This window comes from Panicum virgatum, chromosome 1N (genome assembly GCF_016808335.1).
Source record: "Panicum virgatum strain AP13 chromosome 1N, P.virgatum_v5, whole genome shotgun sequence".
In the NCBI taxonomy this organism is placed as follows: domain Eukaryota; kingdom Viridiplantae; phylum Streptophyta; class Magnoliopsida; order Poales; family Poaceae; genus Panicum; species Panicum virgatum.
In genome coordinates, this window is record NC_053145.1 from 5,763,713 (window position 1) to 5,778,062 (window position 14,350).

General features: G+C 51.6%; 1 protein-coding gene across 1 annotated transcript; it reads left to right on the forward strand.

The window, feature by feature from the left end:
* The first annotated feature begins 2,408 nt into the window (after nucleotides 1-2,408).
* Nucleotides 2,409-6,509, forward strand: LOC120654818 (squamosa promoter-binding-like protein 5). Its single transcript, XM_039932480.1, has 3 exons — nucleotides 2,409-3,294; nucleotides 4,983-5,164; nucleotides 5,760-6,509. Exons 1-3 carry the CDS (start codon nucleotides 2,540-2,542, stop codon nucleotides 6,173-6,175), a joined length of 1,353 nt encoding a protein of 450 aa, XP_039788414.1. The 5' UTR covers nucleotides 2,409-2,539; the 3' UTR covers nucleotides 6,176-6,509.
* The last annotated feature ends 7,841 nt before the right edge of the window (nucleotides 6,510-14,350 follow it).

The following is a 14,350-nucleotide window of genomic DNA, read 5'->3' on the forward strand; positions in this document are numbered from 1 at the left end:
GACAACGAGGAAAGAGTTTTTCGTTAGTACCGAGCGTACCATGCACACATGAGCACACAACTTAAATTAAACATTGTCATTTCTCATTTCTCATTTCTCATTAACCTTTTTTTAAGATTTGGTGTCGCCTTTTGTTATGTTGCGATGGCAGGTATGGACAAAAGAACAGCGACAGTAACTCTCCGTACTATCATCAACTGGTGGTAGCAGTAGTGTTTGTTGTAAACTTGTAATAATGGTTTGCCATGATGGTACGGTTACATTAACTACAGCAATTATGTGCAGAGTACATGTTTTGCCGCGGCAACATATTTAGTGTGTAGTTATGGACGAGATTGCAGACACAAATATAACTTTGCGACCCATGTAGACTGGTTTCTATATCATTAATTATATTACCACATAGTTATTTCTTTATGTGGCTCTATAATAAGAGAAGGGAAGAAACCGATCTCGCAAAACTTAGTTTGAACATGAAATCCAATACACTAGACTACCAAGTTTGGATTGGGAGAAGATTATGTTTTCATAATAGATGGAGGACACAAATGTGATAGGTGGAGAGAAGAGAGTGAATGTATTAGAGACCACAATAAAAAAATGAGTTATAGAGTGTAGTTTAGGTGGAGAGAAGAGAGTGAATGTATTAGAGACCACAATAAAAAAATGAGTTATAGAGTGTAGTTTTTAGAGAAGATATTATCGCAGTATAGACAGTGGCAGAACTGGAAAGAAATTTAAAGAGGGGCCGGGGCCGAACAAACTTCGATAATATTTGTAGGCACAAAAATTTGGCGATTTGTATTAATTTTTTATTAACCACACTAATATATATGCACTAGCTAGTCATGGTATATACTATTTAATCATACAATGACAATTCAGAAAGGAAAATAGGAGCGGGAGTCAATATATCTTGTTCATTTTAGTTTTCCCTTGGTTTCCTACTAAGATTAGGCCTAATTAACAAAAATCTATTCTATTATACGATACAAAATCAACAATATTTATATAGTATACTGTATCAACAATAATATATTTATATAGGTTTAAATAGGAGAAGTATAGATAGAAGCCATGGCTTTGATGCTAATGCGATCGCATTAGTGGTGCATGTGGGTTTGTTGTTGTCGTCCATCTTAGCTGTGGCCGCTTGCCTGCTTGCCGTCGGCGCCTTGTCATGCATTTGCGCAATGCCAATCGCTAGACATGAGTTCGCTGGCACCCTCCACTGAGACACTGATGAGCTATGACTAGCGAGCAGCCACGGAGAACGGAGAGAACTTTCGGAGGTAGAGATCATAGTGGATTGTGGACTTTCGAGGAACCAAATGATAGGCTTAAAGTGGGTTAAGATTAAAAGGTACTTAAAAACTTAGGCTAAGATTAAGCTGAAATTAAAGCGTACTTGAAAACTTGAGCTAAGGTTAAACTGAAATTAAAGAATACTTAAATACTTTAGCTAAGATTAAAAGTACTTAACAAAAAAAAAATGTTGTTAGAGGTGCATAGCCCCTGCCAGCCCCCCTGGTTCCGCCACTGAGTATAGACATCACACATGGACACTATGGGGATTGGATTACATGTGCTCCAATAGTGCAAAGCAAGGAAACACACTCGCGTGTGTGAATTCCGAACTGGATGGGCCCTGCAGTGATTGCATGGTCGATTGCTCGATCACAGTTCACAGTTCACAGCACAGACTGCACCTGCCTGCCCTAGCTGGGCTCTGCCTAGCTTCTTCATGTGTTTCCGTTGCGCCGCCGGCGGCTGAAGCAGAAAAGCCTAGGCACGCCCCAGCCCCACCACCCCCTTGCCGGAGTCACCATCACCTTTCTGATCTGCCCCTTGTTTATTAGTTGCCTTCAAAATTTCAAAATTTTACTAGATTCCCCATCACATCGAATCAACGCATGCATGAAGTATTAAATATAGCTATACAAAATAACTAATTACACAATTTGTCTATAATTTGCGAGACGGATCTTTTGAGCCTAGTTAACCCATAATCGGATAATAATTACCAAATACAAACGAAAGTCCTACAATACTTTACACCCAAAATTTCATGCATCTAAATAAGGGCTTGATCAAGAAGATGGGTGTGGGTAACATGACAAAAGCCCAAGCATTATGCCCCGGCCCGGCCGTCGACCTGCTTCAAGATGTTACCATGTGGCTACATCGTAACTCGTACACCACACTGTAGTTTCACCAAAATGGCTCGAGAGAGAGCGTGTGTGTTTCACCAAAAGGGAGGGAGGGAGGGAGAGAGAGAGAGAGAGAGAGAGAGAGAGAGAGAGAGAGAGAGAGAGAGAGAGAGAGAGAGAGAGAGAGAGAGAGAGACCACAGCTCTCTATCTCTCTCAAACACATGGAGTACGTAATGTCTCTTTCTCTCTCCACTGTCGTGGATCAAGCCTTTTTAACCACCCACGGGGACCCCCACGGCTTGCACACGCGCATATAGGTGCTCGTCGTCGATCCCTTTCCTGTACTAGCTGTGCTCCGACGATCCAGCCCTGACCTGCACCCAAGCCATGGCGAGCAGCAGCAGGCTGATGATGATGAGCACCAACACGATGGCCGGGCTAACCAACGACGTCGACTTCTCCTTTGGGGCCATGCAGGCGCAGCCCTTTGCCGGCTTCGACGCCGGCGCCATGGCCATGCCCAGCGTCGAGCGGCCGCCGCTGCTCCAGCACCACCACAACAGCCACCTCTACGACATTTTTGACCTCGCCGCCGCGGGTTTCCCGTTCCAGGAGCCGGGCCTCCTCCCGCCCACGAGCCTGCCGCTACCGCCGAGCATGGAGATGGCAATGCCGCCGTCGCCGCTGCAGATGCCGCTCCCGGCGGGCGTGCTCACGGCGGCCGAGGTGTACCCCTTCGGCGGCGCGGGAGGGACGGCGGCGGCGGCGGCGTTTCTGAAGCGGGAGGACGGGCACCACCAGCTCGCGGACGCCGGCGGCGGCGGCGGCGGGACGATCGGGCTGAACCTCGGCCGGCGGACGTACTTCTCCCCCGCCGACGTGCTCGCCGTGGACCGGCTGCTGGCGCGGTCCCGGCTCGGCGGCGGCGTGGGCCTCGGCATCGGCGTGCTGGGCCTCAGGCTCGGCGCCGCGCACCACCACCACCACCAGCAGCCGCCGCGGTGCCAGGGCGAGGGCTGCAAGGCCGACCTCTCCGCCGCCAAGCACTACCACCGCCGCCACAAGGTCTGCGAGTACCACGCCAAGGCTGCCACCGTCGCCGCCGCCGGCAAGCAGCAGCGCTTCTGCCAGCAGTGCAGCAGGTACGCCGTGCCGCCCCGGGTCGATCGATCAGGTGGCCCCGTGAAGTGAATACACGTGCCCCGTTTTGGCCAGCGCCCGTCACACACGGACAAGGCCACTGTTGGCAGCCGAGACACGTACCTTTTTTATTTTCTCCTTGTCTCGCACTGTCGTTTTGGCTCGTCACATAACGGGTGGGTGGGCACGATCGGGCACGTACTTGCTAGTACTAGCTCGTTTAATTTCTTGAAATATAAGGGTATTGTGCTAGTGGTAGTGCTTGCCGCCTTTGAACCGAGAGGTCACAAGTTCGGGCGGTGGCCTCTACACATTGCACAGTATGTGGAAAAGACCTCCCACTAATAATCTTCTCCAGACCCCGCACAGTGCGGGAGCCTACGGCACTGGATACGTCTTTTGATGAGGGCATTTTTTTTTCTCCAGGGAGTCGGAGTACACACCGATCATGGATGTAAAAGTAAAGCAATGCAGTAGATGCAGTAGACTAATAGAGCTGGGCAAGCTCTGGCACACGCATGCATGCATGGCATGGGCGGCCAGAGCACGGCGATGTCTCTAGCGTGTCACACGACTCACACGTACGTACCAGACGTAGTAGACTGTAGAGTGGTCGTCTTCCTCTCCAAGTCTGGGTCTGGCTGCTGGCTCACTACCAAGCTGCACGCAGGGTGCAATCATGCATGCATGCCACTGTTCCTCTCTCTTTCTACGGGCTATAGTGGCACGTAGTGGAGCGGTACGCGCTAGCAACAGGACAGTTAATGCAAGCATGCATGCATGCTTGGAAAGTTGGGGGAAGAAGAGATCAGGGGGAAAGGCTGCAGGTTTATGTCCAGGTTCCATATGGCCATTTGTCCCGGTTTTGGAACCGGGATTCGGCCGCCGGGACAAAAGCGCTGGAGGCTTTTGTCCCGGGTGGTAGAACCAGGACAAAATGTCCCTCGCGTTAAAAAATATTTGCGCTCTACGGGATTGGAACCCAAGACCTATTGTCTAGCGCATGGCTTTCTTGCCAACTCAACTAAGTAGTACATGTGACTTAGTAAAGAATAACTCTCTTTTGAACTATCACGTGGAGGGGTCTTTTGTCCGGGTTGGTACCACCAACCGGGATAAAAGGGTCACCCTTTTGTCCGGGTTGGTGTTACTAACCGGGATAAAAGGGGTTGGACCTTTTGTCCCGGGTGGAGCCACCAACCGGGACAAAAGGGGGGCCTTTTGTCCGGGTTGGTGGCTCCACCCGGGACAAAAGTCCCCTGTCCCCCGCTGGCCCGGCTAGCCTTTGGACCTGGAACAAAGATCTATTCTGTAGTAGTGTGTCGAGTCAGCACCCAGCACTCCCAGCAGCAGCTAGCGATGTTTCAGAATTCAGGTGAGGTGATGCGCGCCCAGCGCATCTGATCCAATCAGATGGCCCAGGTCGGGCCGGGCCAGGTCTCACATTTCCTTTCCACTTCACCACTAGCTAGCTAGCTACCATCACCATGTGCATTGACCACTGCACCACACACTCATCATTGCAAACGGATCGTATGTATATACGTAGTCGTATACGTACGCATGTACGTATGCACAAGTCATGTATGTACACGCACGTGTATATATACCTGAAATTCATATTTGTACCGGCATGTATATGTATGGACATTTTAGTTATTATTTTTGTTTGTTTCATGGGGGCGGCTAGGTTTCATGTGCTCGCCGAGTTTGACGATGCCAAGAGGAGCTGCCGGAAGCGGCTCACCGAGCACAACCGCCGCCGCCGGAAGCCGGCCGGGGCACAGGGCAAGGACTCGCCGCCGCCGCCGCCGAAGAGAGCCGCGGACACTTGCATCATCTCCACCTCCTACAGCAGTGATCATCACAAGAGTAAGAAGCAATGATAGATTATGGCACAAGATGTGCAGCAGTAATATTGATTTAATTTACCAGTTTTAATTCATTCATAAATATAATGACCGGCAGTCGCATAATCCACACTGTTCAGTTCAGCACCAAATGTCATGCCATGCACCTAGAATTACGGATCGTGGCTATCTAGTGCTCTCTTCGTAATCCAACTTAGTCCATATATATTTTTAGCTTAAAATTATATAACGTAAAAACCCAATGCATTTAGAATTTTACCCTGCTCTAAGATTATCCAGCTAAAATTTAAGACCCTTTACCGCCGTATCTGACCCGATGGATATGCACTCATGCATGCATGCATGGCGCCAAAGTTTCGACGTACGTGTGGGATCTACTAGCTGCTACACTAGACATGTATGTAGCTAGATGCCATCATGCCAGTTGCCAGCCAGCCCTGCCCGCAGCTAGGTACTTGTGATCAGATATATACTCCATCAATGAGCTCCGATCACCACTATATATACTTTCGCAAGCCTTTTTGGATGCCACGTACTGTACGTGATGCTGACGTGGCTACCGTCTCTCATTGTGCGCGTACGACGACGACGAGCAGGTGCGAGCGCCACGGCGGAGGTCAAGTCGACGGCCCTCTCGCCGACGAACGGCAGCGGCGGCGTTAGCTGCCTCGACGCCGTGGACAATGGCCACACAAGCAGCGCCGCGGCGCCGACCGCCCTGTCTCTGGCGGCGCTCCCGCCGCTGCACGACGAGGAGAAGGACGGCGGCAGCGGCCTGGACTCCATGCTGATGCGGCAGGTGCAAGTCCGCGACGACCACGACGACGACGACCATCGCCGCTTCATGACCTCGCTCGCGATGCAGCAGCAGGAGCACCAGCACGACGGCGGCAGCGGCGGCCATGGCGGCCACGACGGCGTTGGCGGCGGAGGCAACATCTTGTCGTGCCCGCCGGTGTCAGATCACCGGAACGGCGGCTGCAACGGTTTCTTTGAGATGGACTTCATCTAGTGCGATGCACGCGTTCACGTACTACGTGAAAAGGAGGAGGAAAAGCCTATAGCATCGCTGCATTATTATGAAAGATGCGTGAGCGTGACGTGAGAGAAAGGAACAACACAGGTTGGCGTGGCACCACAGCAGCTAGCCTTTTCTTTTTACTGCGTTAGTGTACTTTATTAGCTGTAACCGTAGTGCTGATGGACTTTTAATTTACTAGATGGGAAATTTAGGTGCAGGTGTATTATTTTTATTTTATTTTCATTCCTTTTGGTAAATGTACATTATGTGTATGTGTGTTAATTTACTAGTCAATTTGGAGTGTAGTATGGTGCATGATCGACTAGCTCTTCTTACTACATTGAGTCTTGACAGTTTTGGAACCAACTTGCTTGTATACAAAACTTTAAAATCAAAATCGATGAAGTTTAACCGCTCGAATTTCGAAACATGACAAACTATTTAACGAGCTAGGGTCAGATTTTGAAAAAAGGCGTGTGTCCGGCCTGATTCATCATCGTCACACTGCAATCCTTTAATGATCAAGAAACGTTCTCGTTCCCATTACTGGTTCTGAACACTGGATCGGGGATTGAAAAAGCTAGAGGCGCGCGCGATCTTTGGCAGCCATAGGGTGCATCTCCGCATTAAATTAATTAGAGTTGGGACCGTCTCACATTTACGGCGGCGTTGCTGTAGCAGGAGACTTGTAATTACAAGTCGTCATTAATTATATGTGGATCCAAATTAATAGGAAATTAAAGAGGAAAGTACGATCAAGGGCCGGGGGGACCAGGCTGGTATAGCCAGAACGGAATCGATCGACCCATCGATCTATGCTACGCTCGCATGCATTCATTGTTGCAAAGGAGGGGCGGGGCCTGGAGAGAATTCAAGAGGAGCTAGCTATAGAACTATCCGTAGGACGAATTTAATTGAGTAAAATATGAGGGCGTGTCATTTAGATTCATCAACTTCGAAAGATTATTTCTAGTTATAGAAACTTGTTAAGTTGTTCACTGCAAGTCCATATGTATAATGTATCCAGAAGTAAGAACATGAAAGTTGGAGAGGAGAAAGAGTCCCACGACCCCTATTTATAGCTGCGTCGGGCGCCAAGCTTTAAGCCTGTCGCAGGGGAAAGGCTTGGACCGCCTGTGACGGTGCGGCACCCCACGAGCGAAAGATGCCCTCGGTTACTATGCCGAGACGTGACCAGACAGGGCAAAGCCGAGCCCCTGGACGCTGAGCAGCGCAGCATCGGTGCTGGCCGACTACCCTCGAACGGCGCGTCGCAAGGCATCTAGGGAGAGCAGGGCTGAGACCCCGAACGCAGGACAGCGCGGCATTAGCACCGGCTGCAAAGCAGCAGGTGCCATCATGACCCTGGCCTGCTCAGCACGCTGACGCGTCTCGTCACCAAAGCCAAACAAGAAGGGGCGCGCCTCGGAGTACTTTTTCTGCAGGCGCACTACCCCGACCGACGAGTTGTCACATCCACCAGGCAAGCGCTCGGACGCGCCCGGCGGGAGTGCAACGCCGATCGATCACATCAAGGGGTAAAATCGCCAAATACCCTTTGGCCGAATTCCCTGACTCGACCAAATGCTCGGGGGCTACTGTCGGGTACCATGATTAGGGGCACCCTAATTAGGGGACTAAAATCGCCATAAAAACGCAAACACATGTTAGGCAACCGGGCCCACAAAGGCCTACAGCCTTCTTCCAATCTGGAAGAAAGGAAAGGACTCAAAGAAGCCCAATATGCAGCCCACGTACACAGTGCGGCCCATCCAAACCCCCTCGAACCCGCGGGGCGATCTCCGCCTCGCTCGAGGGCTCCTCGCCGAGACCCTCGACCGCGCGCCCGCGTCTTCGCCTCGCTCGAGGCCACCCCTCGATAGGAAGAACAAACGGCCCTTCCGCTCACCCGCCCGCCGTACGGAGGCATTAAATTCCAACCACTCCTCCGCAGCATCCGGGTCGGACGGCGTCAAGCAGCCACTCCGCGCAGTGGCTGTGACCGGAGTCCCGTCCGCCAACTCCGGTCACTGCTCCGCCATTCCGGACGCTGTGGCGACACTGTGGGAACCTGCGACGCAGTGCAAGACGTGTTCGGCACTGCTCCAGCCACTGTACTGCCAACTCCCCATACCTCCTTCATACTTCCCCTCCGCGGAGACCTCGAACGGCATGGGCACCACCCTCGGAAGCGGCTCCGACCTTGACCGGGACAGGGCCCTGGCTTACTGGACCCTCGGAACGTCGCCACGCCACGTTTGGAGGACGGTACCCCCTACAGCAATGACCACGCCGCCCGCTGGAGCTACAAGGACACCGGCGCGATCTCCGCAAGGCCAAGGACGACGCCCAGGACGACTGCCACGCCAGGCGCCATACCCCACAGTGTAATTTCTACACCCCTTTGCTGGACGTACGGCCCTGCGGCCGGAACCAGGATAAATCCGTGCGTGACTGTGTTGTCTTTTGCATCAACCGTCTGGGACGAGGAACACGCAGCATCATTACTAGTTGGGTCCGGACCGCCGGGTCAGGACACCGACAATACCTAAATTTAGCTAGCTAACCATCATTAGTTAGAGGATTCAAACAGATTTTGCTAAATCCCGTGTACACAACAGTGTTCATCTGTGTATTTGACCCCGCTGCCTAATGGAGCCGACCCTGATGGCGTGCTCGGCTAGCTTCGCCCCTGACTGACTGGATCATTAGGTCAGCTGCATCAACCGTGACACGGATGCATGTGAACCTTTAGCGGAATGGTGGCACGTGGCGACATTGTCATCCTGGCACGGAAATTAAAGCTGCTGCTCTGTCTAGCTAAAGGTTGTCTTATGTTTGATGTAAATCACAACCGTGTGTGCTTTAGTATGTTGCGTGCGTGTTAGTTACTCCGCGTCATTGTAAGAAATCCTGTTTTCATCATCCTTCTTAATATAATGAAACGCAAAAAAACGGGTGCCCCTGCCCGCCGCGGCCTCCGTCGCTCGAGTCCCATCCTGCGTTCTCGGTTCTATTACCATCTGCTTCGAAAGACGCCGCCGCCTCCATCCACCGTACCCATCCCTCTAATCCCAGGGTACGGCCGCGGGCGTCGATGAGGGCGTGGCGACGAGCGGACAATTGCTGCGTCCCGGCGCGCGCGCACGGATCGGGGCTCTGGGAATCAACGGTGAGTTCGAGACGGAGAAGGAGATGCCGCGGCATATCGCAGTGGCGTGGCTGCCTGGCTGGGCTGCGGCCGAAGCAGAAGTTTCAATGCAAATAGCCCCCTGAACTCATGACGTCGATCCAACATTAACGGATAGCCCCTAAATGGGATCGTGCGCGATCCGAGTATGTACAAATTGGTCTCTATATTTTACAATACCACCTTCAAATAGATTGCAATTAATAATCATGATCGAATATTTACATATAGACCCTGTCGTTTCAGTTCTTGTTTTCGGCGGCCGATGAACGGCGGCGAGAGACGCGTCTGTATCCTGGTACTGGTAGATGTCCGATTGTCAATTCCTGCGGGGTGAGGATGGCGCGGCCGTGGTAGACCGACTACGAGGCGATCGTGCGCAAGTTCATGGAGGCGGGGTACGGCGTGGCCGTGCCGGAGGTGGTGTTCTGGAACGTGAGGGACTCCAAGGCCGTGCCGCTGGGAGGCCTAGCAGAATGGGGTGGCGCCCGTCAAGCTGCTCCTCGACGGCGGCAGCGTCACCGGCCCCAGGGCCGTCATGCAGAAGGCCATGTCGCAGTCTTGGATTGAAGCCGAAGAAGCACATTTGCCACATTTTTTCTTCAATTTTTGTTGGCTTGATCCATGACTCAACTGTCCAGTCCTTTTGCTGAAAACAGCACACCTCAGACCTCACTCGCCTTCGACAAGCTCTGGGATCGCAGTGTTTCAAATGCCGGTGGCATGCTGGCTCATCAAGAGCAAATTTCCTCCCCAGCCGCGCAGAGAACGGTACGGTAGTGAAAAGATGGCTGCCAATGGCCTCGTGAGGTGGACCACCTCGATTGTTTGGCTGGTGGCACCATCACTGATCTGGTAAGATTTTTTTTTTCTCGACTACGCAGGAGAGCTGCGCATCATTGTATTAAGTAGAAGAAGAGTTTACAGCAACAACGGAGCTAGGAAGCTCACGTTACAACCATAAGCACCGTCGGTGCAAATGAGACATGAAGTTACAAGTGCCCGTCAGGGCTAAGTAATTAGTGAACTACTCGTGTCTCAAACAACCAAGGCGTGTAGCGCCAGCATCTATCCAAAGTTTGATGTCGACCTTGATCCGGTCCTGGACCTCAAGAGCATTGGAGGAGAGGTTATCAAAGAGACGAGCATTCCGTTCTTTCCAGAGACACCATAGGATGAGCATCACCAGTGTGTCCAGGCCGCGTCGTCGTTCTTTAACCTGCATCTGTCTGATATGTTTCCACCATTGGTGGAGTTCCATGGGCATCGGGAAGGTGCAAGCGCAGTCCATCCACGAGAGCATGTTCCACCAGATTTGCTTGGCAAAGCTGCAGTTGACAAGCAAATGATCCGCTGTTTCTTGTTCTTGGTCGCATAACCAACAGATGTCGTGCGCATCCAGACCATGGCGTCGCCTTCGGTCAGCAGTCCAAAGACGCTGTTTCAGAGCAAGCCAAGTGAAGAACTTGACTCGCTGGGGTGCCCAATTCTTCCATATCCATCTAGAGCCAGCGAGAGGAATGGTGCCGTGATGCATGATTCTGTAAGCTGAGGCTGCAGAATATGTGCCATTTGCCGTCCAGCGCCAAATGAAGCGATCCGAGTCCATGGACAAGTGCATGTCAGCAAGGACCTGCCACAAGCGGATATAATCCCTGAGAACAAGAACCGAGAGACCGCCCCCTGATGTCCCTAATCCACTGTCGGTGTGGCAATGCTTCAGCAACAGTGCGCCTCTTGGTGATCCTCTTGGGAATAACTTGAAACAGATATGGCGCCATCCGAAAGACGGAGCTTCCATTGATCCAATTGTCACGCCAGAAGAGCGTGCGTTCGCCGTTTCCCACTTGCACCGTCACTGAGGCGTCGAACAGAGCCTGAACCTCTGGTTCAATTTTGATAGGTAGTGCAGACCAAGCCCGCTCCTCCTCCGATCGTTGCATCCATAACCAGCGAACACGCAACGCAAAGCCAGCCAGTCGTAGGTCAACAACACCCAACCCTCCACAGCCGGTAGGGCAGCATACAGTCGGCCAGGCCACCATATTCTTGCCCCGCAGTGCTGTTTCCTTGCCGGACCAGAGAAAATTCCGACGCAAGCTATCAATCTCATCAATGACCCACTTTGGCAATTTGTCAGACATAGTCAAGTAGATTGGCAACGTAGAGAGTGTGGATTTTACCAGCGTTGACCTTCCGCTACGACTCATCAATCTGCCTTGCCAAGCCGGAAGCTTGCTTGCGACCTTGTCGATGAGTGGTCGGTACTGGCTTTTGGGCAAGGGGCCCGTAGAGAGAGGGGCGCCCAGGTAAGTAATTGGGAACGCTGTCATGGTGCAGGGAAGTATCACATGGAAGTCTGCAAATGCTGCCTGATCGCCGAAGATTGGAGTGATGGAACATTTGTCAACGTTGGTGACCAGCCCCGATGCATCCCCAAACATCTGAAGAATGTTCTTTACAGCCAACGCCTCGCTAGCAGTAGGAGTTAGGAGCAGAATAGCATCGTCGGCATATAGGCTGCAGTGGTGCTGAATGGCCGGGACGCCAATGGGTTGCAGGACGTTGTCCATCTTAGCTTTGATAAACAGCCGATTGAGTGCATCCATGACGATGACAAACAACATCGGGGACAATGGATCCCCCTGGCGTAGCCCGCGACGATGCTGAATTGGTAGACCAGGCTGGCCGTTAAGCAGCACCTTGGTGGATGCCGTGGAAAGTAGTAGAGAAATCCAACCACGCCAACGCTGACCGAAACCCCACGCTCGCAGTATTTCCAGGAGGAATTGCCAAGACACAGTGTCAAATGCCTTCGAGATATCTAATTTGAGCAGGAGTTTGGGAAGCTTCTTTTTCTTGATTAGCACTGCCGATCTCTGTACATATTTGAAATTGTCAAGGATGTAGCGCCCACGGATGAATGCACTCTGGTTGCAAAGGACAGGCGATTAGCTAACAGCTTTGCCAAGATTTTTGGGAAGCTATGGATGAGGCTGATGGGTCTGAAATCCTTGGCATCCAGCGCATTGGGCACTTTCGGGATCAGGGTGAGTAGTGCTCCATTAACACAGGAGAAGCCCCGGCGATCAATGTTAAAGAAGGCATTGACCGCGAGCATTACGTCTCCTTTAACCACAGGCCAGGCGGCCTGGTAGAACGCCGCTGTCATCCCGTCTGGTCCAGGTGCCTTTTCAGGCTTCATGGACTTGATGACATCCCAAACCTCCTCCTCTGAAAACGGCAGCTCCAGCGCAGACAACTCGCGTGGCGTGATGCCAAGAGCCTCAAGATTCAGGGTGCAAGGACGCACCCTTTCTGTTCCCAGCAGGTCGCTATAGAAGTTGAACAAAATTGACGCCATGCCGTCACCTGAAACCAGATCGCCCGTCAATGGGTCTCTAAGTCGGAGAATGTGGTTCTTCCTCTTTCTACCGTTGGCATGTAGATGAAAGAATCTTGTGTTTGCGTCGCCTTCGGACAGAAAGAGAAGTCGTGATCGCTGTCGGGCTATGGTGCGCTCAAGAGAGGAAGGACCCAGAATGAGTTTCTTGAGATCTTTACGTAGCTGGAATTCGTCAGCAGTGAGCTCGCGCAGGTCTTGTGCTTGATCAAAACGGAGTAGCTCTTTGGCTATGAGGAGTTGCATTTTAACCGATCCAATGCTCTTGGCAGACCAGCTTTGTAGTTCACGTGTGACTGACCGGAGTAGGCAGTCCAGTCGGCGGAATGCGTTGGTCACGCTCTCAGGGCAGCGCCATCCCCGGGCCACCGCATCGAGAAAGCCGTCCAGCTTCGGCCAGAAGACTTCAAAGTGAAATCTGGGTTTCGCACGAATCGCGGAGTTAGTGAGCAGGAGGAGTGGACAATGATCAGAATCGTTGGAGGAGAGGGCCTCCAGGAAGCAGAACGGGTAGATTTCTTGCCAGTCGACCGTGACGAGGACACGATCGAGCTTCACAAGTGTTGGATTAGTGCGCTCGTTGCTCCACGTGTAGGTGAATGTCGCGCAGTTCAAGAATGTCCACCAGACGACGGAAGCGAGCCATGCTACGTCTGTTGATGGCCGCGTTGTTCTTGTCCGTTGGGTCAAGGATAAGGTTGAAATCCCCGACGACAGCCCACGGTCCGCTGCACGCAGCGCGTGTCGTCTCCAACTCCGCAAGGAACAAGATTTTGTCAGCATCTTCTTGCGGACCGAGATCTGGTAAGATGGCCAGCTTACTTGGCATCGCAGCTTGTTTTAAAAGTTAAGTTGGCAAAAACATTGTCAACCAGTGTTTTTTTTTCAAAAAGATTGTCAACCAATTTGAAGCACATTTTTCAGCATCGCCAAAATTTTGGTTTGCCGCTCATACAGGCCGTTTTGGCAATACAGACATGATCATAACTTCCCATACAGCAGCTATATGCGCAGAACGGCCATAACTTGCTGTGCTGGCAGGCAGGGCATAATTCGATAATATCGAACTTCCACGATACAGCACTTGCTGGGAGCAGAACCACCACCAAATCAGAAACTACTCTGTTTCAATCACTGTCTGATCAATGGTGCGAGATGTGGATCGATGGTGCAGCTCCTTAAGAGGATCTGATCAAGACCCCTTTGACAATAATGCCTTCGTGAAGAAGATTAAGTAAGGAGAGTTCAGCTGGGAGCTCCTGAAGAACTGATAAGAAGCTTGTTCTATCTGTTGCAGTCACTGTCTTTTCTTTTGAAGATTAAGTAAGGAGAGTTCAGCTGGGAGCTCCTGAAGAACTGATAAGAAGCTTGTTCTATCTGTTTCAGTCACTGTCTTTTCTTTCTCCTTCGCTTTAACTGTTCTAGTTTTCTCGGCGTTGGCTTTCTTGGGTCTGGGTTGGCTGTCGGCAGAATTCCAGGGTTCCCTTGCTGCTATAATAGCTTAAAACTGTACTGAACCAGCATACTCTGTTGCTTTGTTCCATGAAATGGGGCAGGGCCGTTGGCCTTTTAC

What these genes read in the sequence shown, in the direction of transcription:
- LOC120654818 (XM_039932480.1), top strand. Translation starts at nt 2,540, where the DNA reads ATGGCGAGCAGCAGCAGGCTGATGATGATGAGCACCAACACGATGGCC. An exon ending in TTCTGCCAGCAGTGCAGCAG is followed by an intron (nt 3,295 to 4,982) that starts GTACGCCGTGCC and finishes GGGGGCGGCTAG; the next exon opens with GTTTCATGTGCTCGCCGAGT. An exon ending in CAGCAGTGATCATCACAAGA is followed by an intron (nt 5,165 to 5,759) that starts GTAAGAAGCAAT and finishes GACGACGAGCAG; the next exon opens with GTGCGAGCGCCACGGCGGAG.